At 30.8% G+C, this 23,267-nt stretch overlaps 6 protein-coding genes across 11 annotated transcripts; 3 read left to right on the forward strand and 3 right to left on the reverse strand.

The window, feature by feature from the left end:
- Positions 1–101: 101 nt before the first annotated feature.
- Positions 102–4,443, forward strand: LOC143152576 (uncharacterized). Its single transcript, XM_076322878.1, has 4 exons — positions 102–479; positions 2,716–3,135; positions 3,612–3,909; positions 3,948–4,443. The coding sequence occupies exons 1-4, from the start codon at positions 280–282 to the stop codon at positions 4,404–4,406; spliced, it is 1,377 nt and encodes a 458-aa protein (XP_076178993.1). The 5' UTR covers positions 102–279; the 3' UTR covers positions 4,407–4,443.
- Positions 4,444–4,655: 212 nt separating this feature from the next.
- Mrpl39 (mitochondrial ribosomal protein L39) lies at positions 4,656–6,338 on the reverse strand. Of its 2 annotated transcripts, XM_076322906.1 has the most exons (3): positions 6,147–6,338; positions 5,864–6,042; positions 4,656–5,696 (listed from the first exon to the last, which is right to left on the reverse strand). In XM_076322906.1, the coding sequence occupies exons 2-3, from the start codon at positions 5,872–5,874 to the stop codon at positions 4,703–4,705; spliced, it is 1,005 nt and encodes a 334-aa protein (XP_076179021.1). In that variant the 5' UTR covers positions 5,875–6,042; positions 6,147–6,338; the 3' UTR covers positions 4,656–4,702. The 2 variants fall into 2 exon arrangements, with proteins under 2 accessions (XP_076179021.1, XP_076179014.1); XM_076322899.1 differs by having other exon boundaries at positions 5,864–6,338.
- A 759-nt stretch (positions 6,339–7,097) lies between these two features.
- Positions 7,098–12,974, forward strand: Polr3k (RNA polymerase III subunit K). Of its 3 annotated transcripts, XM_076322991.1 has the most exons (4): positions 7,098–7,570; positions 7,871–7,993; positions 12,008–12,296; positions 12,743–12,974. In XM_076322991.1, exon 1 carries the CDS (start codon positions 7,242–7,244, stop codon positions 7,566–7,568), a length of 327 nt encoding a protein of 108 aa, XP_076179106.1. In that variant the 5' UTR covers positions 7,098–7,241; the 3' UTR covers positions 7,569–7,570; positions 7,871–7,993; positions 12,008–12,296; positions 12,743–12,974. The 3 variants fall into 3 exon arrangements, with proteins under 3 accessions (XP_076179106.1, XP_076179097.1, XP_076179116.1); XM_076322982.1 differs by having other exon boundaries at positions 12,008–12,974; XM_076323001.1 differs by having other exon boundaries at positions 7,888–7,993; positions 12,008–12,974.
- Positions 7,432–9,896, forward strand: Tcs1 (Threonyl-carbamoyl synthesis 1). The gene is made up of 2 exons (XM_076322968.1): positions 7,432–7,570; positions 7,871–9,896. Exons 1-2 carry the CDS (start codon positions 7,529–7,531, stop codon positions 8,630–8,632), a joined length of 804 nt encoding a protein of 267 aa, XP_076179083.1. The 5' UTR covers positions 7,432–7,528; the 3' UTR covers positions 8,633–9,896.
- On the reverse strand, positions 9,315–19,291 carry Lili (LMBR1-like protein lilipod). 3 transcript variants are annotated; one of them, XM_076322851.1, is made up of 10 exons: positions 19,092–19,290; positions 18,936–19,001; positions 13,995–14,259; positions 13,732–13,835; positions 13,431–13,557; positions 13,204–13,272; positions 12,982–13,111; positions 12,554–12,902; positions 12,230–12,461; positions 9,315–12,143 (listed from the first exon to the last, which is right to left on the reverse strand). In XM_076322851.1, exons 1-10 carry the CDS (start codon positions 19,092–19,094, stop codon positions 11,905–11,907), a joined length of 1,584 nt encoding a protein of 527 aa, XP_076178966.1. In that variant the 5' UTR covers positions 19,095–19,290; the 3' UTR covers positions 9,315–11,904. The 3 variants fall into 3 exon arrangements, with proteins under 3 accessions (XP_076178966.1, XP_076178974.1, XP_076178982.1); XM_076322859.1 differs by having other exon boundaries at positions 18,936–19,290; XM_076322867.1 differs by having other exon boundaries at positions 12,125–12,461; positions 19,092–19,291.
- A 741-nt stretch (positions 19,292–20,032) lies between these two features.
- On the reverse strand, positions 20,033–23,097 carry Yod1 (Yod1 deubiquitinase). Its single transcript, XM_076321979.1, has 3 exons — positions 22,372–23,097; positions 21,934–22,250; positions 20,033–21,738 (listed from the first exon to the last, which is right to left on the reverse strand). Exons 1-3 carry the CDS (start codon positions 22,763–22,765, stop codon positions 21,520–21,522), a joined length of 930 nt encoding a protein of 309 aa, XP_076178094.1. The 5' UTR covers positions 22,766–23,097; the 3' UTR covers positions 20,033–21,519.
- Between the last annotated feature and the right edge of the window lie 170 nt (positions 23,098–23,267).

The raw sequence follows: 23,267 nt of genomic DNA on the forward strand, positions 1-23,267 counted from the left end.
CACCATGTAACGTGAAAACTGAACCGCCGTGTATAAAATCGTAAAACGAAAATCGAAGAGTATCATCGAACGACAAGACGTTGCTTGCTTTGTTTTTCTGTCTCGAGTGTATCGGACATTTTTAATTTTATTAAATTTTTATCCAGAAGCAGCGTTTTCTTACTAACGAACAAAAAGAGACCAGTGTTTTAATGAGAAAAACGACTACGAAATAATTGCAGTGCTGTACAAGGTTTTTATTCAGTTGTAAAGAGAATATTCTTTATCTCTTCATTTTAAATGAACGTGAACAAGCGGCAAAAAGTACCGACAAAATGCGGAAAGCCCGAGAAATTACAAAAGGATTCGAAAAAGTCCTTGTTCCCGGACCAGAATTACCAAACTTATGCGTTAGACACGCTTCCACCCGAAGTTTTGGAAATGATTCTCCGATTACTACCTTTGAACGACGTAGCCACCTCCATGCGTTTAGTTTCCAGGTGATCTATTATACACTGTGCATTTCAGCATTAATATAGTGCTCGAAATAATTAGAGGACCCAACCTCTCTACACAAATACTAAATGTTAAAACAAAAGTAATATAGTAATATAATAATATCTTCAAAAATTGTATACTGCCAAGTCTTAAAATTTGTACATTGCTATTTACCAATTCATTTCCCAATTTTGAGAACTGTTCGGAGAAAATTTATTTTTTTATTACATCTTCTTCAAAGTATTATATATGCAGTGAGAATCAATATAAAATTAATACTTAAAATTTTCAAATTTTCTTTGAAATAACTTAGAAGATATGACAGAAAACAGGAAAAAGGTGTATGATATTGAAAGTTCAATTTGTCTTCTATAAAAAACATATATAACATATATAAGTTAACAGTAAACAAACTTATAATGCAAAGAACAAAAAAGTATATCTTTCTTGAGTCAATATAAAGTTAACATCTTAATTTAGATGTAATATCAAATATAGGTATCAATAATAATTTTTCTTTTTTTTTTTTTATAAAAAAATATTGTGAAATCAATATTTTGATGAATTTCCATTGTTTTTTATAACTTCAGTCAATCAATGAAGATGTATAATTTGCCAGAATTTGATTCCATTCTACTAAAATAGCTTTCTTAAGAGTTTCTTTCGACATTATCTTTCTTTTCCTTATTTTCCAATCTAGATAATCCTATAGATTTTCTATGGGATTGAGATCTGGGGATTGCAGAGGATGTTTTAATTGTTTTGGTGTACAATAAAAAAGCCATTCTTTTACCATGCGTGATGTATGCTTCGAATGGTTGTCACTTTGAAATGTCCATGTTCTTGATAAGTTCAATTTCCTAACACTAGGCTTTAAGTTTTCCCACAATATTTCAACATAATCCTCCTTTGTCATTGTCATTGTCTTCAATAAACACGAGATTTCCAACTCTAGAAGCAGTCATACACCCCCAGACTATCACAGATCCTCCCCCATGTTTAATTGTATGGACCAAGTTCTTTTCTTTCAAGGTACTATTTTTACTTCTCCATACCTTTGGCAGTTTTCTATCTCTATAAACTTCAAATTTACTCTCATCAGTGAAGAGAACATCATTCCAAAAAGATTCAGTATAAATCAGGGGGTCTTTGGCATACTGCAACCGTTTCTTCCTATTAACTTCAGAAATCATTGGCTTCTTCCTCAGAATTCTTCCAAATAACCCTGCCCTATTTAGTGTTCTATGGATTGTACTTGCACTAATTGTTTCTTTCTTATGATTACTCAGTTTTTCTGCTCTCATCATTCTTGTTGAGTTTTTTTAGTCGCCGTTTACGATCAATATTACTTAACAATCCGTATCATTATATTTGTCAATAATTTTTTTTCATAGCCACATGACTTTTTTTTACAACTTTCGCAATTTCTTTTAAGGATTATTAATTTTTATGCAATTTGATTATTATTTCACGCTCTACAATAGTTGTTTGCTTATCCATTTCGAAATTACACACGTAGTATCTCCTTCTGCGATGTATGGTATGGAAACAAAGCACGTAGATGCCCCGAGATTATATTACTAAACAGTGATGCCAACATAATAAAAATTTATTACAATATTCATAATTACTAACATAAAAACAGGGTTATTAACTTTATATTGACTCAAAAAAGAGGGACTTTTTTGTTATTTGCGTTATAAGTTTGTTTACTGTTAACTTATTCCTAATAAAAATATATGTTTTTTGTAGAAGACAAATTGAGCTTTCAATATCGTACACTTTTTTTCCTGTTTTCTTTCATACCCTTTAAGTTATTTCAAAGAGAGTTTGAAAATTTTAAGTGTTAACCTTATATTGATGCTCATTGTAATTCGGATTACTACGCACACTGTAAACATTTTTCAAGGCATTATCATATATTTAATATTCTAAGAACCTAAATTTTGAGTTCGTATTGCAGATCGAGTTTAATTTAAATAACAGAATTTTGTAACTTAAGCGATACAAGCAAGATTTGCTCGAAAAAGATCACTCAACATTGCTTAAACCTAACACATTTGTTGCCTTATTTGAGTAGGTTAATCTTTAATTACTTTGAACACGTGTTGATTGTCAATCTCTAAAACGAATCTCATAATGATCCATTGTTGATCCAATATATTTCCCTCTCTGAGATGACTCAACTCAAAAAACAATGAAAACGTATGCACACAATGCAAACGTGTTTATTTTTAGACACTGCTCGACGGTTGCCGCAACTGTATTAAATGGCGCGTTTCTCGCAGCTGGCGCAAGACTGGAGAACCTAATGAACCGCGTCAACAGAATGCTGGCAAACGCGAAAACGAACGTAGCACTATTGTCTCGTATCAAAGCCCTGAACGCTCTGGAGCTGATCAAGGCACAGTACAAAATGCTCAGGGCCGTTACATGGCGATACACACATCCACCAACGAGAGAGCAAAAGTTCCCGCGGCTTTGTTTTTACGCAGGCGGTTTGATCGACGATTTAAACGATCTACTTGGCGAAATTACTACATATCACTTGTCCATCGCTGGCCCTCGCGCTACAGACTCAAGTATCACTTCCTTTGTGACAATTTGCAAGCGGTTCATGAACTTTTTCGAGAAGGCCTCTGAACGCAGGGTGAACAGGTGACCTGTTTCACGAGGCAGTTTTTTCAACTGTTTCTTTTAAACGATACTCAGTACGCTGTTAGAGTCAGGTCAAAATCAGTTGACCGTTTAAAAACATTAAGGAGTTACCCTTATAATTACGTTTCGTTATCGTTTAGTTTCTTATTATTTTGTGGAAACCTATAGGCAGCGATGCATCTCAATATCAACTATTGTCATAACATAACATCCACGTTTAACTAACTATGATTGAGGAAGTGACCTTAAGCGATATATTAAATTTTATTCAATTTTATTCTACGGTCACCATGTCAAGCGCTGTTTAAAAAGACATAAACCTTGACATTCTTACCCCGCCCATACAATATGCTAATATCTTTGAACATCTTTAAACGTATTTTCCAAGATATACAGTTTCATTTGTGGATTAAAATTAGTTCTTTTAATACTTTATGATAAAAAAACTGCGTCATGTGAAAAAATAATATTGGTAGATCGGCACTGATCTCCGGATGCAAAGTGGTAGACATTCTGGATTGTCTCGTAGAAGGTCGGCAGGTATTATTTTTCAAAGTGACACCGAAAAGAAGAGTTGCTAGTGAAGCCGTTAGTATGAAACTGAGATACGTAATGAAACGCGCATGGTTCACGTGTCTGGAGATTTCGAACACTTCCGAGGAGAGCTGGAGGGACGAACAACGTTTCATGTACCTCAGATTACGACGTTTAGTGGGTAGCGTAAACGAACATCTCTTCGAGAATTTACATTACGAACACGAACTACTTTTACAGGTGATATCATTTTCTTTAAAATCAGAAATGAACAGAAGAATAATTCTGAAGACATCCTTGTACTGTCCTTTCTCCTTCAGATACCTTTGTCACTTTCCCTGAGACCTCCTCCTGCTTCCACTTATTCAGGATACGGAGAGTATAGCGGTCAATTTTTTTATTATGGAAACATGAATAAATACGCGTACGAAAGTAAATTTATTCAAACCTTGAATCCGTTGAATGCTACATTGGAAACCAGACAACAGATGCAAAGACCGCCGTCTTTTGACTTGGTGATCGAAATTGAACTAAAATGTAGTCCAGAGTTAGCGCCGCTTGCCGTTCAAACAGGCTTGAAATCTGACGAATTTGAAGCTTACGAAACAAAAACATACAGACATCAACAATTGTTTTTAAGAATGAGCGTAACGTGTCCCGCATCTATAACTAATAGATTACCAGGCAATTTTGTCTGGGAATTGCGTAGTCCACGACGTATCTGTAAAAATTCGTAAATTGTCTCGATCTATGGCATGAAATACTATAGCACAAAGTATAATCATCACAAATTATATATTCTTATATGTCTTATATTAATTTTTATTCTATTAGCTACATATACAGATAAACATTTAATACTAATACTAGTTATTCATAGAAAAGTAATAAAATATTTTGTATGTATACTAATAACAATTAATGTTCAAACAGATACGTAATGTCGGTTCTGCGTAACACAGGTATAAAAGAACTAGAATAAAAAATGCCGAGTACATATTTTTATTTACATTATACTTTAAAAATATAAAAATTAATTTGTAGCAGACATTTTTTCAGGAAGAGCCACATTATCATTGATTAACTGAGGTATATACATACCCTCGTTTAATTTTTTACCATGATTTTCTATTATGCTATATGCAAAATGATTTAGCATAATTCCTTTGGGAAGTGCTACGCCTTGAAATCTATACATATTTTCTGCATTTGCTAATTTATGAACAGCAGTAACTGTACAGCGCCCTATTATAGAACTATTGCCAACCATTGGCCCCTTACTAATATCTACATGATTTCCTGCTCTATATAGTACAATTTTATTATCATTGAGATTTGCAATATCTGGTATTTGTTGAGATTTGAATGGATTTTCTTGAAACATATCAAGTGCAACATCTTTTGTAACTTGTATAGTTTCAATAGGCAACTCTTGATTTATTAATTTACAGAATTGATTAGACATTGCACGCATTTCCTGATCTGTGGGTTTCCAATCAGGGAAATTAATAGATACATCATATGTAAAACTTCCTGATCTTATATTTGGCACTGGAAAACTGTGCAAGTAAATCTCTACATCCGATTTAAATGCAGATTCTATAGTAGCGCCTAACAGGAATGAACAGGTTCGCCAAAATGCTTTATTTATTACATTATCTTCTGGTTTCAGCATACTTAACAATTTCAAGTTGCAATTGGATATTAAAGGCTTATGCATATCCCATGGTTCTCCATCAACTAAAGCAAGAGCAGACGTTGTTACAACACCTTCTGAGATATGTTTTGCACAATCAGCTGGAGTTGACAAATATTTGTTCATTACAAGAAGAATCTCATTTACAGGAGACTGATAGTTAACTTCTATCTTTTCTATTCTTCCTATAGCAGCCTTTATCTTTTTCTTTTCATCTTCAAACATCGAATTTCTCTTTTCCTTTGCTTCTGCTTGTGATAATACACTTTTATATCTTGATTGTACATTTGATGTTTGTAATCTTAAAGCAATAAAGCAGAAATTTCTGCACCTAAAATTTGTACGTAATATTTTATCACAGACTTCAACATAAATGTTTTATGTGTATCAATAAATAAATTTATGAAATAAATTTCTTTATAATCCTTTTTCTTGGTCTTATAAGTTTATGTATCTAGTATTAATAAGAATAGTTAAAAAGATTTTAATAAAATATACCTTTGGAACATGCTGAAATATACGTATCAAAAACTTTCTGAAAGATATATCTCACACATAAGTTATACCATAAAAGAAAACTATATGTACGGTCAGATTTATAGTTTGTAGTTAACCTCACACCTTTTCGTTGACAATCCAAAAGACATCTAGCAGAATAAACTAAATTCACCAATTAACTAAGAAAGGTGGAAATAACATTATGTGGAACTATTGTATATGATTTAATTGCTAAATTGATCTGCTTATTTCAATATAACTTTAACGCCGAATTATTACATACTATAAATATGTAGGTCATGTGCACATTTATAACCTTTTTTTTTTTATTATTTATTACTTAAATGCGCTTCAATGTATGTTTACATCATTTTTCATTAAAAAATACGGTTCTGTCAAAATTACATCAACAAACATATATAAACTAACAACAATCACTTTTGTTTGGCTTTACTATTAAACAGAAGTATAAGGATCGTTCACATGTTTTTACTATTGCAAGGTGAATGCACATATGAATTGAGCACAAAATGAATAACCATCGATCTATATTGCTATCGACCAACAGTCATCAATGTTAATCGATACATTGTTAATAAGACGTCGATATTTCGTACATTGATATTTTTTAAAAATTTTTGTAGCATTATTCTAGTTAAATGATTTCTTCGTTGACTTAGTGTTAATTAGGCTTTAAAAAATAATTTTTTCGTCGGCACAGATGAAGCACGTGGCAAAATATAATTTTATACCAAATTGAATAAATTAGGGAAGATAGGTTTCATTTCTTCCTAAATTTTAAATGGATTTTGCGAAGATTTGAACAAAAGAAAGTAGTTTGCTCAGGTCTTAGCACGCACCAACTTATGTACCCATAATATTTCCTAATAATATTTAAATATCCATCAATTTTACAAAAACCAATCGATGAAAAATTCTGAATTTTAAATCCATTAAAAACATCAATAACTTCGATACATCGATTTACAAACATCGATAGTAAAAACATCAATGCATCGTTTTCATTTCTGTGTATATCTAATTCAATGAAATTGCGCAGAATCATCGTTTAAAAGTATTGTTTTACAAAAATATAACACCTATTGAACTAATTTATTCGTTTGATTTCGAAACCGAACGAATTAATTGAATCTTTATTTTACACCTGTGCAAAGCTATTATTATTTATTAAATAAGGAATCAATTGTGCATCTAGGTATTTATTATGTATGTATAATAAATAATAGTCACGTGTAAACACAAGCATTAGAGAAGATCATTAAACAATTTGTATTCATTGTTTATGTAGTATCGAAAATTAAAAATTGTATATAATTATTCATCATTCGAATGATTAATTCGCATTTATGTTAGCATAATGTTAATGTTTTGTCCAACTTGTGGCAATGTACTTCAAGTAGAAGAAGCTCTATCAGGATTACGTTTTGCATGCAATACATGCCCTTATGTATTTAATATTGCAAGAAGAGTGAGCAGCCGTACATATCCAAAACTGAAGGAAGTAGATGATGTATTAGGTGGAAGTGCAGCTTGGGAAAACGTAGATTCTACAGAAGAACGTTGTCCAAAGTGTTCTCATCCTCGTGCATATTTTATGCAGATTCAAACAAGATCTGCTGATGAACCTATGACAACATTCTACAAATGCTGCAATCCTCCATGTGGTCACAATTGGCGAGACTAAAGGTATATTAATTATTAACATCAATTACATGTCGATAGCATGAGATTTAAATTTAAAAACTTATCTGATTATTTATATGCTATTGTACATTAGATTTGTAGATATTTAAAAATTATTTCATTGAATTATATTTATATCTACGAACAAAATAATTTTTTGAAATTTATATGCTTTGTTAAAATGACTAGTAAATATAAAGTTTGAAACAACATACATCTTATATTATTCTTAGTTCTTTAATGATAATATCAGTTAAATAGATTATTATTAATAATTAACAGATTTTCTACTTTAAAATATAGTTTTGCTTTATACACAGTGGGAAAAGAACAATTATGGATGCTACCCATTTCGTTCCAATGGAGGTTTTAACAAATGCAGCTAAGGAAGAAATAAAACAATTAGATCCATCCAATAAACATTGGGTATGTAAGGGAAGAAGAAGCCTAGCAATAGCAATTCAATTACTTCAACAAAATAAAATCATAGCAATTCCAACAGACACGGTGTATGGTCTTGCTGGTATAGCAAACGAGGCTAATTCTATCCAAAAGTTGTATAAGATAAAGGGGCGGAGTGAAAACAAACCATTGTCTATCTCTATTGATTCTGTGGAGAACATATCAAAGTGGGGTGTAATAGATCATTTACCAGTTAATTTATTACCATTAATTTTACCTGGACCATACACAATTGTTTTAAAACGAACACCTGCTTTAAATCCTTTATTGAATCCCGGTATTGATACTGTAGGCATAAGAATTCCACAATTTTCATTTCTAACCAATATTTCAAAAATAGTTGGACCATTAGCATTAACAAGTGCTAACATAAGTAATGAACCTAGTTGTTTATATGCCTTAGAATTTGAAAAATTATGGTCTCAGTTAGGTGGAATATTTTATAGTTTAAGCAAGAATGAAGAAGAGCGCCTAAGAAAGGGATCAACAATAGTTGATTTATCTTATCCAAACCATTTCAAAATTGTACGTTCCGGAGTTGCAAAAAAGAATTTAATTCGTATTTTGAGATTCTTTGGACTTCAATCACATAATTCTAATTAATTATATTACAATATTTAAGTGAAATTTGTATGTTTAACAGTGGTAAATAACTTACGATAGTATCAATTCATGTATACAATTTTTAAATAGTTATTAAATTGTCTGATAATATGACTTATAATTTGTTTATTTTTGTAGAATATATAGGATGTTAATACAAAAAATTTATTAGGGGAAAAAATTGACTCTTTCATGTGGACCATCTACTGATGACATTATTCTTTTGTTTGCTACAATAGTGCAAGTGCAGTATGTACATGCATTTATTTTTTAAATTGAGCTACGTATGTTTTTACATAAATCAATTCTTTTCATCATTCTGGAACGAAAAATGTTAGGACATAACCATTAAAAATATAATACTTTACAAAATATTTCATATTTTATATTTGAATTTAATAGTTCAATTTTCACGTTCAAATTATATTTAGAACACTGATAATTGGACTTACAGGTATCAGGTAAACAATATGATTCATAAATATAGTTTACAACAGATTTACTTCTTGCTCCGTTTCCTGCAAAAAAATATTAGACATAACTATGAAATAATTGTTACATGATAGTGAAAAGTGGATTTATTTAGCAATACAGTAAATTTTTGTTGTATGATCTCAATGTTTATTGTATAAAATTTTGTCAAAAGTAAGCAACAAGTAGATTACATTCCATTCAAAACATTAAAAATTTTAGTATCTTTTATTTATTTCATTATTAGTGTGTACAGAGAACCCTCAATTAAGAATTCCAATTTGTTACGAATAGGTCCACAAGGTGGCATTATAATAACAAATGTTAAGCAATATTTTCTATCTTGAGATATTTCTAATTAAATTGTTAATAATTCATTGGTGAGTACATCATTGCCAGTGCAAATCCTAACAACATTGTATTGTCTTCTTGACAAGATATATATTACATAATATTATTGTAAAATATTCTTTTAATGACTAAATAAATGTTATGAATGCTATAACATAAATATGAAATACAATCAAAAGACAAAGGGCTAAGTATTTATAGTAAATAAATAATAAATCACTTAATTTAAAACGCTTGTATTCGGTAATGAACTAACAAAAGACAAGTCAGTCGAGATGATAACATTTTAAGATCTTCTGCATGTTATCATTATGCAGTCTACATGCACCTTAAAATAAACCTTGTTATTTTTTCTATATTATAAGTGCATTTACATCCAAATTTGTTAAACTATTGTGAATATTGCCAGGAGCCATTTAATAAAAATGATCTATAAAATGCATTTAAACACCTTTAAACAGCATTGCTAAAATGAGACTACTATTAACACAGTACAGTGTACATGTGATCATATTTGTGAATTTCTATATGCATGTATGTATGTATGTATGTATGTATGTATGTATGTATGTATGTATGTATGTATGTATGTATGTATGTATGTATGTATGTATGTATGTATGTATGTATGTATGTATGTATGTATATTCTCAGTAAAGTTGCTACAGCTTACGTAAATTACAGTAATAAATTAGGCATATCATATTGCCTATATTTAAAACATTTTTCAATCATTGATAAGATTAAAATATCTAAACAGAACTACAATGACATATTCAATTTAACGAATTAATACATTAGTGCCCATGTATTGCTTTCAATACATGCATATTTGAAGGATGAGCAGTGTTTAAAAGAAGGAACTTTAAAATCCTTTTGTAGAGAGACAATGAAAATGTACTACAGAATTGTATTTTTTACACAATGCTAAGTAAACAGATAAATCAATTTGTGAAAAAAACACTTGTGAATTAAAATAAATTTTAAGAATCTTATCAAAACGTTTACTATATTGATGTTTTTTTTTTAAATCTCATTTCTTGTAGAATCTTCATTTTTGTAGAATGCACATAACGCGGTTCTGAATATCAATAGTAAGAGAATACATATAAATTAATATGTTTATGTATACGTGAATGCATTTATACATAAACACATGTATATATTTATATATGTAATATTCATTACAATGAGAATTCACGTGTTCACTAGACACTTGCACGCGTATCTTTATCACAATACTGCATTGTCATAACTGTGAGTTAAGAGGGTATTCGTTTTTATCAAACTAGAAATAGATGATAGTTGTAATATTTTTGTTGAAGAAACTACGAGTATTTTAATCGGGAATCGTACTTACATATTTATACATATTTGAAGAAAATGTATAAATTTTCGTATAACAAAAATATTAATGTTTAAAAATTACAGGCTCGAACATAAGCCATAAAGTTATTTTACAACAGGTACCAGAATTATTAAAAAAGAAATGAGATACAATAAACTGGCAGTGAATAACAAATGACACGTGTCGATTTTTAAAGACACTTTTCAATTTTCAGCTATTGTTGTAGAAAAAAAACTATGGCAGATGTTTATAATTCTGGTGCTTGTTATAAAGGGATGTTTATAGAAGACATGTATACAATTTCAAATCCATTAATCAATTACTTTTTTAAATATCACGGAGAATATTCTCTAAAATATAATTTCAACAAAAACCACATCTAAACTTTTTTGTATAGTATCTACACTAATATTTATAAAATCTTGTTACGTAAAGTAATCAATATCAGGGTTATATATGGATCCTCAATTTAGGGTCAGGAACATACAAATATACACAAAAAAAAACATAAAATGCTATTTATACGCTAAGACTATAAGTATAAAAAAGAATTAACCTAAGAAAAGGCTAGAGAAACTCCACATGTATATGCTTCAAAGGCGCTGTAATTTCTTTCCTATTTCGAATTTCGGTATAATATTTAACACGTATATTCTAGATACTACCCAATAATTGAAAATGTAAAAAGAAATTGATCTTTTTGACCAAAAAAGAAAAAAACGAATACCCTATTAATATAGGTCAACTCACATAAGATTGGTATGTATACTTTCGGTAAATAATTATTAAAATAAGGGTCATATAATAAATAATTAATATAACTATTAGCACACGCGCACACGCATAAATGTGTGACAACATAAGTGTGACGTGGGATATTCGTAACTGGCCTCTCATCAAAAGTTCAATTAAACTTTTAGAACATTTAACTCATCCCATCATTACAATTTTATATAGAACTCACGAACTTCATAAACACACATACCATAACTTTGCACATTTGCATTTCAATTATTAATATAATGTAAATATAATTTTTTGTCTTTAGTCACTTTTAATGCTATCTTGTAAATAATTTTTTCTATTTACAGAGTAGGTCAGTCTAATCTTCTTTTGTAGAAAACATCCCCACAGCGCTTTTCTTACCTTCACTTTTAAAAATCCCTACCAAACTGCTTCTTAATCTTGCATAAATTTCTTTGCAGACTGTTGCTGTGAACTTTGTCACCAAACAACCAATCGCTGCTGTGGCGAAAATTAAATTGTAGAACAATACTAATTTGAAGTTGCCAAGCCATTCAATACGCCCAAAGTCACCAAGCAAATCAAAGTTCGTCATACCTAGAATGAACGAATAAAAAAATATTGTTGAAGTCACGCATACTTTTAACCAAATATTTGTAACGCAGAAATGAAATTTGATTTACCTAATATCCGTGATAACAGTGGTAATGCCGAACTCAGAACAAGAAGGAGGGCACAATTTGCAATAAGGTGAGTAAGAGGTGTGGAATGAAACCGTGGCTGAACGCGTCTAACACCTGGAAGTGTATACAAACCTATTGCGCTTGTCGCTGCTAGATATAAAATTACTGCCACCTCTACAGTTGCTCCAATGGGACCAAGTTTTGATAACGAACTGATACCCAGAGTAAATTGCTAAAAGTTTATTACATTGATGATTTTATTTACTATGCCTAAAACAAAAATTTTCTTCGTTTTACGATGAATAACATTCAATTCATACGAACCCTGGTACTCAAAGGCAGTGCTTTTATACCGACAAGTAGTTCTAATGTGTTTTGAACTGCTAGCAAGGCCGTGGAAGTGGAAAGTATAAATAATGCTAGCATGGCCAAAGGATATAGCAAAGTACGTCGAACCCACCAGGTTCGTCTTTGCTGATCTAAGACTTTCCTTCGTTTCTGAATATCTTCTAGTCGTTGAGTCAATCCACGCTGGAGAGCACCATTTCTTAGGCACATTAGGCTCGGATTCACGTTGAGAAGTTCATCATCTTCGAGCATTGAACCACAAGCTGATATAGACATTGGTACTGGTGAGACATATGATTTTCCCGTTGCTTTTGCATGTTCAAGTCTAAGTATGCAACAGATACATGAAGCATTATTGGAACAAATTTACGATTTAATAATAAGAATGACAACTGTTGATTAACCTTCTTCGAATACAATCCTCTTCTAGCCTGTAGGCGAAAAATTCCTCATCTAAATTTTTTAGGAACTGTGGTTTTACAAGAAATGAACCGACTACTCCAAATAATCGCACAAATCCCATTGGTGTACATACTGTAACATATATAAATTTTTGTTTTGCTTATAGTACAAGAATAATGTATTTCCTGGTAATTTTTCTGAATGATAATAACTGTATTACTTACATAATAACATAACAACCCCAACAAAAGAAACACAAGAGTAAAGGAAAGGTAAATAGTAAGTCCATAAATCTGTAATATGGGACATGTTTAGAATAATATGCTAGTTACAATATATTTACGACAAAAAGCAAATATATACTAAGAAACATGCAGATAATACAATGTGGAATAATGTGGAATAATATCCAAATATTATCAAAGATAATATAAATTTCTAATATACTTACTGAGCAATGTGTGAAGACTGGACTTTTGATAATCTATGAGTGCTGATAAAACATATGTCATTCCTAACACAAGTGCTCCCAGTAAACAAAGAACCGTCACAGTTTCGTAAACTCTGGCCATTACACCCTATCAACAAGAATCATTGATTACTAAACACTTTTAAGTACAGCAACATGACAGTTAACAAACAACTGTGGAAAAAGGAAATATGTTTATAACTATTCAAAATGTTTATATACTAAACAAATTAATTAGAAATTTTTCATCCAAGTAATATTGAAATCAATTTACTAATCTTACCTTTCTATATCCAACAAATCCTTCTGACTCCGTAAACAAGTAGGCAAATGGCAGAAACACGAAGAGAGACAAATTTGAGAAGAGGAATACATGATTCCATAGACCTAATTATCAAAGAAAATTGAAAATAGGAATTTTATAGATTTTGCAATGTTTTTGTAGCTCAATTTTATGCTGACAGCTTTGAAATCTCAAAGAAAGGCCTTTGTGAAAGTTCTGTGTCATAAAAAGAAACAAAAAGATTAATTGAAAAGCTTTCATACCTTGAATGAGCGAACTATTGAGCCACTTAACGTAATAGCTGTTCGGGTATAAAATGAGGACTTCGTTGCTCGCGATAGAGACCGGAAGCAGCAAGGTTGCCCCAACGGAAACCGCCAGAGCGACAGTACATAACCAAAGACTAATCCTGTAAACTGTGGCTTCATCTTCGTCCACGGAAAAGTAATCCTCGCGATCTTTTCGACGAAATTTCGCAATTATTGCATAGCTCGAGACATAAAGGACCAAGAACAGGAGGAGAAATATCTGAAATGATCATAAGATAATTTATTTTTTACGCCAAAAAAACGTCTTTACAATATACTTTTTCATCTAATTAATGTTTCATACTGGGTTATCTATTAATATGTTTCGTACAAGACTTGTGGAGAAATCGAAACCTCGAAGAACTATTGATACCTTATTAATCGATGCCACCGCTTGTGATCGAACAAAATTTTTGCGTAAATTGTACTACTCTAAAATAATCACATAGAATGTATGAAACTGCATACTTATGTAACGATACGTTATAGTGAAAATAATTGTTGCAATTACAAATCGTTAGAAATCATATATTTCTTTGTAACCATGTTTCTATTCTGTGTTCATCGAGTGTGCAGTTTACTCGTATAATTCAAAGCAACGCAAACTTGCGCTCTGTTCATTAAATGAACCTTGATATGTATCTGAATGAAAATTATGTCTAACAGTAGGCTTTTAATCGACACGCGTGGCATAACAGCGCGATTCAACTTTCTAGCATCGTAGTCCTATAAATGTAAAATAATATATACATATTATAATAAATTCAAAAATAAACACTAAGTATAAGTACACTGTAAATAAATATTAAGTAAGTGTGATTTAACGACGTTCGTTTTTAATGAATTACATAACAAACAACTGAAAAATAAAAAATGTTCTAAAATAATGTAAGGCCTCTTGTGATCCCAGTATGGATTAAGGTAACTTGACCTCTTTACCATCATAATATACAATGCGTGTATTTGATACGTAAACTAGTAAGCTAGAAGCAAAATACAAGAAACAATCTTTTATTTAGCGAACCATAAATCATTGTGATAATGTGTCAAACTAATGGATAAATCAGTTAGAAAAAATATTTATGATATTTCAAAATAATGCGAAAAGATTTACCACATTATAAGATCGACTGAAGCTTTACAAGTGTTCTGGTCGGTAATGGAGCACTATGGAAACAAAAGTTTCCATTCTTAAAAACATGTACTTATCGTTAACGATTGCATTGAGTGAATACTCTTGTTCAATTTATTGTTCGTATTGCTATTTGTGTAATTTAATATTTCATCAATTTACCAAAAATTTTAGAACCAACAATATAACATTTATTTTAACAATACTTTTTTTTAGTATACAATGTCACGTAATCTATTTTTGACAAAGTATTTTGTATGTTGTACTATATGTCATTACTGTTTGTGAATACAGTAAGAAAGTAATGTTTAGAGATATAGGATAACTGTTCTATCAGTCGAGCTATCCAGGCCATCGACAGATTCTTTCAGTCTAGACTTAATCGAAAAGTGGTGGCAGTATACAGTAATAATAATTGACAACAGTATATTCGGCTGTTTCAAAAGTTTCGAAAGGAACACTAGTACATAACCCTAAACCTTGATTACAGTACACATCGGTACATCAGTACATCAGTTTGTTATCAAACATGCTCGCATTAATTTTTCATCTCCTCCACTTCCCCCAAATGCGTCACGTATCGAGTATGTGCTGTTTCCTTTTGAATAAACAATTAAACTAAACAATCTACAGACTGTTCGTAATGGAATTGTTACTGACAATTACCAATTAGATATCAATACCTTATTAACAAATACGAATTAATTAATAATACTTTTAAAATATCTATAATATAAAGAGGAATGTATAAAGTAAAATATAATACTTAATGTATTTAACATTACTTTTAATGCCAAAAGTATATTACCAATATCGATAAATTTACATATATTGTCGATATTTATTGTTATCGTTGGTAGCATCAATATAAGAAAACCTACATACTAGTATGTAGTCTGCTTATTTTTCAATGAACACACATCGAGTTGTTGCCACGCGACGATTACACGTCATTTAAAAGCAAAGGTGCAAGGAGGACCGGTAACACATCTGAAGTGCGTTGTCCTCTAAGAATAAGAAGCGTGTCCCATAGTTCACGTTCTGTATGCTGTGTGTCAATTCTTGCTTGCCAACGGCATACAAATTGTATGTATGCACTCTTGGTATATTTACATGTACGTATCTTTTGCATGTATCTATAACCAACCACAAGTCACGTGCATATTTGCGTCTCGATAATCAATAGTAAACAGAAATGAAACGAAATTATTTGCAATTATTGATAAACATCATCTTTTTGATGTATTTTTCGGACAAAAGCATTCATCAATCTGCTTGTCCTGCAGTCAGTAGTGCAAGCAGTTAACAAAGTTTATTTAACATATACTGCACGACATTCACTCATGAATGACATCTAAATTTTAATTTACAAAGAAAAATTAATTTTTAAAAATTTAATTAAATTATAAAGAAACCCTAACAAATATCAATATGCTAAGAATTAAAATTAAAATTAGACCCGCCATAGATAACCAAGCACTCGAAAATTAACTCGAGACCAAGCACTCAATCTATCGACAATAATTATTGATAGTAATTGAGAATTATCGATAATGTTACTATTACTTCTGCTACTGTTCTCAAGCTCAACGAATTGAAAAATGAAAACAGAGGACGCTTCGTATTTGCATCGGTAATACATGTACTTACATATGTAAACATGCGTAAGAATAGTTCGTGCAAAAAGAAATTATAATTTCAAACAAAATAAAAACAATACTTCTGAATATTTTCTCCTCGCTTATCTTTGTGATAAAGCTACTGAAGAAATTTAACAAATGTAATTGCACGATATGTACAAACTATATTTGACATTAATAAATGACCGAACTATATGATTCAAATAAATTCTGGCAATGTAATTTCTCGATACTATATTCCCTGTTTTGATCATATCTTGCTATTAAATTTAGTTCAAATTATATTCATCAACAAATGACTGGATGTATTTTCTAGAACATAATCAATATACCGTAATCGAATTTCCCAGTAAAAGTTTGCATGACATAACTTACAGGTTAAACATTTAAAAAATATATATTTCCTACGTTTTGTAATATAATGTTTATGTCTTTGACCCAACGGGTATATTTTTAACTTTTCTGGATCAAAAGCATTGTTGTTAATTTGCCAGGTCTAGAAGGTATTTCTACTTATGACCCAGAACGAACGATTAAGGCATACATTTTTATCACGCATGTTTGTTCAATATGCACAGATATGTCTTCAATAGTACACTGAATTATCTTTCCCTCTCTCATTGCATAAATATAAGATATTTTAAATGTTTTGACGACGGTTTGTGCAACTTTATCTGGAGAGGTTTTCAGTCGCAACGGTTGAAGATGCAGTATACTCGATTGGAAACCACTTTTTACAGGGAACTAAGGTGGAAGGAAAAACCGGTCGGAGATCAGAAATAATGTCTGGTCAACGAATTCGCGTGAAAGTATTGGGAAAGCATATCGCGAAGACCGTCTTTCGTTCAAGACTTCTTCATGTATCTAATGTCGATTATCCAAATAAAATTCGTTAAACAAAGTGTATGAGTCAAGGCCAAAGAACATTTGGAACCGTAGAGCGATATCTACGTATACTTTAGCGAAACCTGTCATTACGACGTATTTTCAATTGCATCGGGAGGAAAGCCGCATACGTAATATTAGTAAGGATTTAAGCCAATCGGTTAAACAGATTCACATTTACCAACAGGTATACTTAAATCGCATTCTGTTTTGTGGTGCTTCTCTTGCAGCCCACGCTCATAACACCACACTCTCGTGACGTTTTTCGTTTGGCAGCTTTGCAACTTAAACCTTTTGTATAAAAATTTCTAAGTAAATACGCGGAATAAAAACATTTGTGTTCTATTATTATATTCAGCGAAACTTTCAAGAACGACACTTGTATAATTAGTAGAAATATTATCAATAACAGTAAGACGCACGGTTAAATTTAAATAGTATAAACAACGATTAAAAGGAAGAAGAAAATTCTTTTTTTTTTAATAACAATATTTTTATTAATTTTATGTGCATTTTGAAAACAATAATACGAAGGATCATAACTGAGATAAAGAAAGTCTTTAATTCGTACTCTTCTTTAATCTTTGCAACAAATTCTGTATCTCACATATCTACGTAGATTTTTGTTGACATAATGGAAACAATGATTGTGTTATCATTTTGAATTGCTGAAATTATACTACATTATTGTTCTTTCGTTATCGAGAACATATGCTAAGTAATTGAATGTATAGTGTAATTTTAACGATAATAAAATTTTAACCCTCATTAATTATATCCTTAATTAAAAAAATAGAAATTTAATCTTTCAAAAGAATATTAATTTTATAAAACATACGAGTCACAAATAATAAAACCTTATGTATTTCGAGATTTAATTGTACGTTTCGTTTATTTAAGTTTAATTTTCAATTTTTTAAGTATTTATTTATAACTAAAATAATATAATTACAGACGACATACAATCGTAGGGAGAAAGAGGAAGAGTTGACAAAGAGAAATAGAGACAGAGAAGGATATTAGTTCGATAACTTGAAGGTTAGAAATGTAGAACGGATTTTTGTTGACCTTTAATGAAAATCAGGGATAGACTTGTCCGTTTAAAAATTAAATACTCAGAGAAGAAATACTGAAGAGAACGCGATTAGTGCAGGAATGTCACAAGTTATTTAAAAAATTCTCGATAATAATTGGTGGCTAATAAACAAGAGCATGGTTATGGGAGAAGTATTTACTTACAATGTTCTCCCGTACGGTGTTGTGAAACAATTGTTCTCTGAGGTCCGCTTCATCTTCCATTTTCACCTGTTTATCAGCAAATTTTTTTCAACTAAATGTACCGTCGTCGGCAACAGCGACATTTTCTTATATCAGTAATATTTTTTCGTAACACACCATGCCAAAATTCTCACAGATGACACTTGCATTCACTTCATTACAGAAGCTTCAGCTTTTTGCAATTAATTGCAAGGAGCTGTACCTTCTATTTCTGTGTGAAAAAAATCACATTCTTGTTTTCCTGCGCCTTGTATTGTGGTCACGTAAGATTAAACGTTACACTACCGACCCTTCGTTACGGTTGGCAGACTACTAAAAACTATGGTCCGTTTGTACTTTAATAGCACTGCGCCATCTATGCAAATATATAGGGTGTCTGAAAACCACACAGCAAACTGAAATATATGACAAAAGAAATTATATATTATTTTGCAATTTGAGATTTTGTTTTTAAGACCTAAACATTAAAATGTTAGGTTCCTACTTTCAGCTCGCATTGTTTAAATGTAGACGGCAGAGCGGGTGTAGTAACACAGTACGAAGTAAACGTTCATATACGTTCTACTGTATATCTTCTGCTGGGTGTAGGTAACATTTCAATTGCGCATGCTGGGTGCAAAACAGATACATTTTAATTGTTTTATCTTGAAAACAAAATTTCAGAATACAAAATAATAAAAAGTTTTTTATTTCTTATTGAAGACATATATTCTGGGTTGTCGCATTATTTAGGGATTTCCAATATAAGATTTTCGAGTTTTGTATACGACAGTAACGACATCTTGTCGACTGTATTCTTGTATGTATTTTCGTCAAGATTCAAATAGTAACTAAAATTGATCATATTTTTTATAAAATATACATAGTGTATAATATTTCGAAAAGTTAATAGTGCGTGCATTAACGACTCATTATTTATTAATCTTTACGGTACAAAACTCGAAAAGTCCTTTTATTTAGAATATAATATACAATTTATTCTTATTGAAATCGTTATTTTCCTTGAAATTATTTCATGACATAGAACATTAAAAAATTGCGAGGTTGTTTAATTGTTCATAAATGATAGAAAGAGTAATTAATGTAAATGGCTTATTTATTTCATTTTATCGAAGGGATGGAGTTTACAAAATGCACTGTACTGCCATATAAATATAAATAGGAAAGACTCTATTACTAGTAGTTTCTGAGTAATGAATAATAGCAAAATTTCCTTTACTCAGATCTAATAAGTTCGCAATGAATTAGTTACAAGCAATTGCATATTATATTCGGTGTACAATATGGCAATTCTATTAGCCAAGTATTATTCAAAAAAAAGATTGTATTAGATCAATACATTTCTAATAAATATTATACTTTATTACAAAAATTAAATTTGTTCTTTCATTGGAACTCGTATATTTTTATAGTGCTGGTTAAATCAAGTAAAAATCGCAATAACAAAATAATTACTATATTCTAACGTTATGTATATAATATAGGTTTAGTAGCTAATTTTTATTTAATTATACACTTTTATGTTTTAATTACTATCATGTATATATTTGGACCATAAATTAAACTATTATAGCATAGAGATCAAACCTTTAAGATAACATTCTGTAATTTTCATTCGGTAACACTTTTATTGATAAAAATGTTATGTTACTTCTGTTAATAGAAATTAATTTTCTCCTGTAAACAGTAGCTCATTGATACAAAATTTGTTATTAGCAGTGTTAAATTCATTTGCTGCTAAGAGCAAAATTAAGTAAATTGCAGTTTTCTTTAAAATAAATTAAAAAATTTACTTCTTTATGGCTTCGAATACATTCACTACCAGTAAAGGTTATGAATTCCATTTAGGCAAATGTATTGAAGTATCACAGATTCTTAATCTCGCTAAAGAGTTCATTTGTAATGTATTGTTACTTCCAATATGTTTGTAAGATATTTTCAATTATAAAAGTGAAAATAATATTTTATTATACTCATGTACAGTAGTTTCTTAAGTATGCAAAATGAAGTGAATGATTCTTGTAGAATCCCAATTGTGAAAAATTGTACTAGTTTAAACAAAATACCAAAGACTTTATATAAATTAAGACCTAAATAATTGAGCTTTTACTAAAGTATCATTGACAATCAATTTGTCATATTGTGCACATAAGTTTGCATCAAGATTTTATTTAGTAGGAATAAAATATATTTATGAATATTTGTCGAAGTCTGAATACATTACTTCTAATTAATTTAAATAAAAATTTCTTTCTTCTACAATGAAAGCAACTATGCAGATTTTAAAGACAACAAAAACTTTTAAAATTTAGTTAAAAATCTGTCTTTAAACAAAATTAAAAACCTGTGTATATTATGACTAAACAATCCTCATGGTGCACTGCAATATTTTATATCAACAATAAAGTATCCATATTATATAGCTGGTTTGTTTACAAGCCTCATTTATGTAGAAAATTCTGCTTGAGACTTGAATTTAGTAGGATTCTCAAACAGCAGTTCAATTAAGAGAAATTGATAACTGGCAAAGCATAGATTTATTTTGCTATGCAGCTACTTCTCCAAAATTCTTATGACCCGTTTCTTTAGCATGTTGCTGAGCAGCTGTTTGTCCACTTAATTTAACTTTACAATCATTGCACGTTAATGTGAATTTTTGAACATCTGTGAATTGGCGACTAGATTTTGCTTCTCTTGCAAGTTCTGCTGCTTCCACTAACATCCTTTCATCCTCTCTGGGAAAAATTGTTTGAATGCTTCCACCCTGCATGCAAATGTAAAAAGAATATGTTATTCACATAATAAGAAAAGCTAGCTGTAATACAATGTAATATAACTTTTATTTTTCTGTTTACTATATTTATATTTTATTGTAATTATAGAGTTTATTCTATTTATAATAATAACAACAACAACAACAATAATAATAACTATAGTTGTAAAATGAAAATATACTTACATCCAATGGATCTAAATATAATGGATCATAATGAATCCCATCAAATATTAAAAAAACTCTATGAGCATAATGTTGATCCTCTCCGAATCTGTTGATTATGGCATTAATACTATCGATTACTGCTATTTCTAGTCCATAGAATTTTGATAATATTGATAATTCTATAGCTCCTCCCCATGAATCAGATTTCAAAATCCATTTGCAATATTCATAGTTAGAATGACCCAAAATAGCTTCTGAATATTCTTCGGGATCAGCTGCTACAGCAGTTGCTATAATTTCTCTCATGAAACTTGCGCAACTGGGATCGACTTTACCTGGAAATGTACTAAAAGATTAGAGAGTGTATAAACTGCAAAGTGGTTATTATAAATGTAATGATGAGGAATATTTTGATAGGCTATCTACATATAACATAGTTTATATAATAGTGAATACCATTGAGTACGTAGCCGACACTGGTAAACAAGCAAGAGTTATCTGCAGGCACGACTTTCTTCATTAATACACCAGGCATATTGATGAAACTTTCTTCATTAATATGAGAGCGTCCAATATCCTCAGATGTTTGTACTCCATTATATTGAGGTGGTTTTTCCTCCACTATTAAGGTATCGCCCGAAACAATGCCGCTCTCCTCGATTGTAGCTTTGTCTTCGTTAAGATTAATTGGTTTCGGTGGAAAACCACCGAGAACGTGAAGTGTTTCGACTGGTATTCCCGTTACTTCGGCAAGTTTGAGCTTCAATTCGGATACTTTATCCTGAGAGATTAATCCGTTCACGACCTTTTGACCTGATTTCGTTTTAACTCGCAATACGAACCCGGCCATCGTTCCTCCGCGGATATTAAATTGACTAGAACGAAAATTTTGTCCGATTGTCCGTTGATCAGCTGTTAAGATAGCACCACGACAAAATTTTACTGGATTTTGAAACGATGATCATATCACAGGCGGAACGCCGCTTCAATCACTTGTACCACATACTCCGCGTATTTGTTCCTGTTGATACTGACGATACTGACTATCTTCCACGATTCATCATGGTACTTAATTGCTTAACACGTAACAGAACAACAGCAACCTCCGTTATCGATGAACTTTGTACGATTAAACTGAATCTTTTAGGTACTTTCTTCTTATAATGTTGGTACTGCTTTTGTGTTTTTTTTAAACCAACAACTTGAATTCGGTGATACGAAATATAAGCTCAAATGAATTCTGGCTAATTTAGGGGAAAGTCACTTTGTTTTGTATTACCTTTTCTCTTTCGCACATAGTACTAGGCACGCTGTGCAAAATAGTTGCACAACATTATACCGTTGATCGTACT

Source organism: Ptiloglossa arizonensis, chromosome 1 (genome assembly GCF_051014685.1).
Source record: "Ptiloglossa arizonensis isolate GNS036 chromosome 1, iyPtiAriz1_principal, whole genome shotgun sequence".
NCBI lineage: Eukaryota > Metazoa > Arthropoda > Insecta > Hymenoptera > Colletidae > Ptiloglossa > Ptiloglossa arizonensis.

Bases quoted from the DNA above. Each gene is read 5' to 3' on its own strand.
- LOC143152576 (XM_076322878.1), top strand. From the start codon at position 280: ATGAACGTGAACAAGCGGCAAAAAGTACCGACAAAATGCGGAAAGCCC. The intron at 480-2,715 runs GTGATCTATTAT...GTTTATTTTTAG, and splicing joins TCCATGCGTTTAGTTTCCAG to ACACTGCTCGACGGTTGCCG. The intron at 3,136-3,611 runs GTGACCTGTTTC...TAATATTGGTAG, and splicing joins TCTGAACGCAGGGTGAACAG to ATCGGCACTGATCTCCGGAT.
- Polr3k (XM_076322982.1), top strand. From the start codon at position 7,242: ATGTTAATGTTTTGTCCAACTTGTGGCAATGTACTTCAAGTAGAAGAA.
- Tcs1 (XM_076322968.1), top strand. From the start codon at position 7,529: ATGCTGCAATCCTCCATGTGGTCACAATTGGCGAGACTAAAG. The intron at 7,571-7,870 runs GTATATTAATTA...TTTAAAATATAG, and splicing joins CACAATTGGCGAGACTAAAG to TTTTGCTTTATACACAGTGG.
- Lili (XM_076322851.1), bottom strand. The intron at 12,462-12,553 runs GTTCGTATGAAT...ATAAACTTTTAG, and splicing joins CACTGCCTTTGAGTACCAGG to CAATTTACTCTGGGTATCAG. The intron at 12,144-12,229 runs GTAAATCAAATT...CGTTCATTCTAG, and splicing joins ACTGTTATCACGGATATTAG to GTATGACGAACTTTGATTTG.
- Yod1 (XM_076321979.1), bottom strand. From the start codon at position 22,765: ATGGCCGGGTTCGTATTGCGAGTTAAAACGAAATCAGGTCAAAAGGTC. The intron at 22,251-22,371 runs GTATTCACTATT...GTACATTTCCAG, and splicing joins TGTCGGCTACGTACTCAATG to GTAAAGTCGATCCCAGTTGC. The intron at 21,739-21,933 runs GTAAGTATATTT...ATTTGCATGCAG, and splicing joins TATATTTAGATCCATTGGAT to GGTGGAAGCATTCAAACAAT.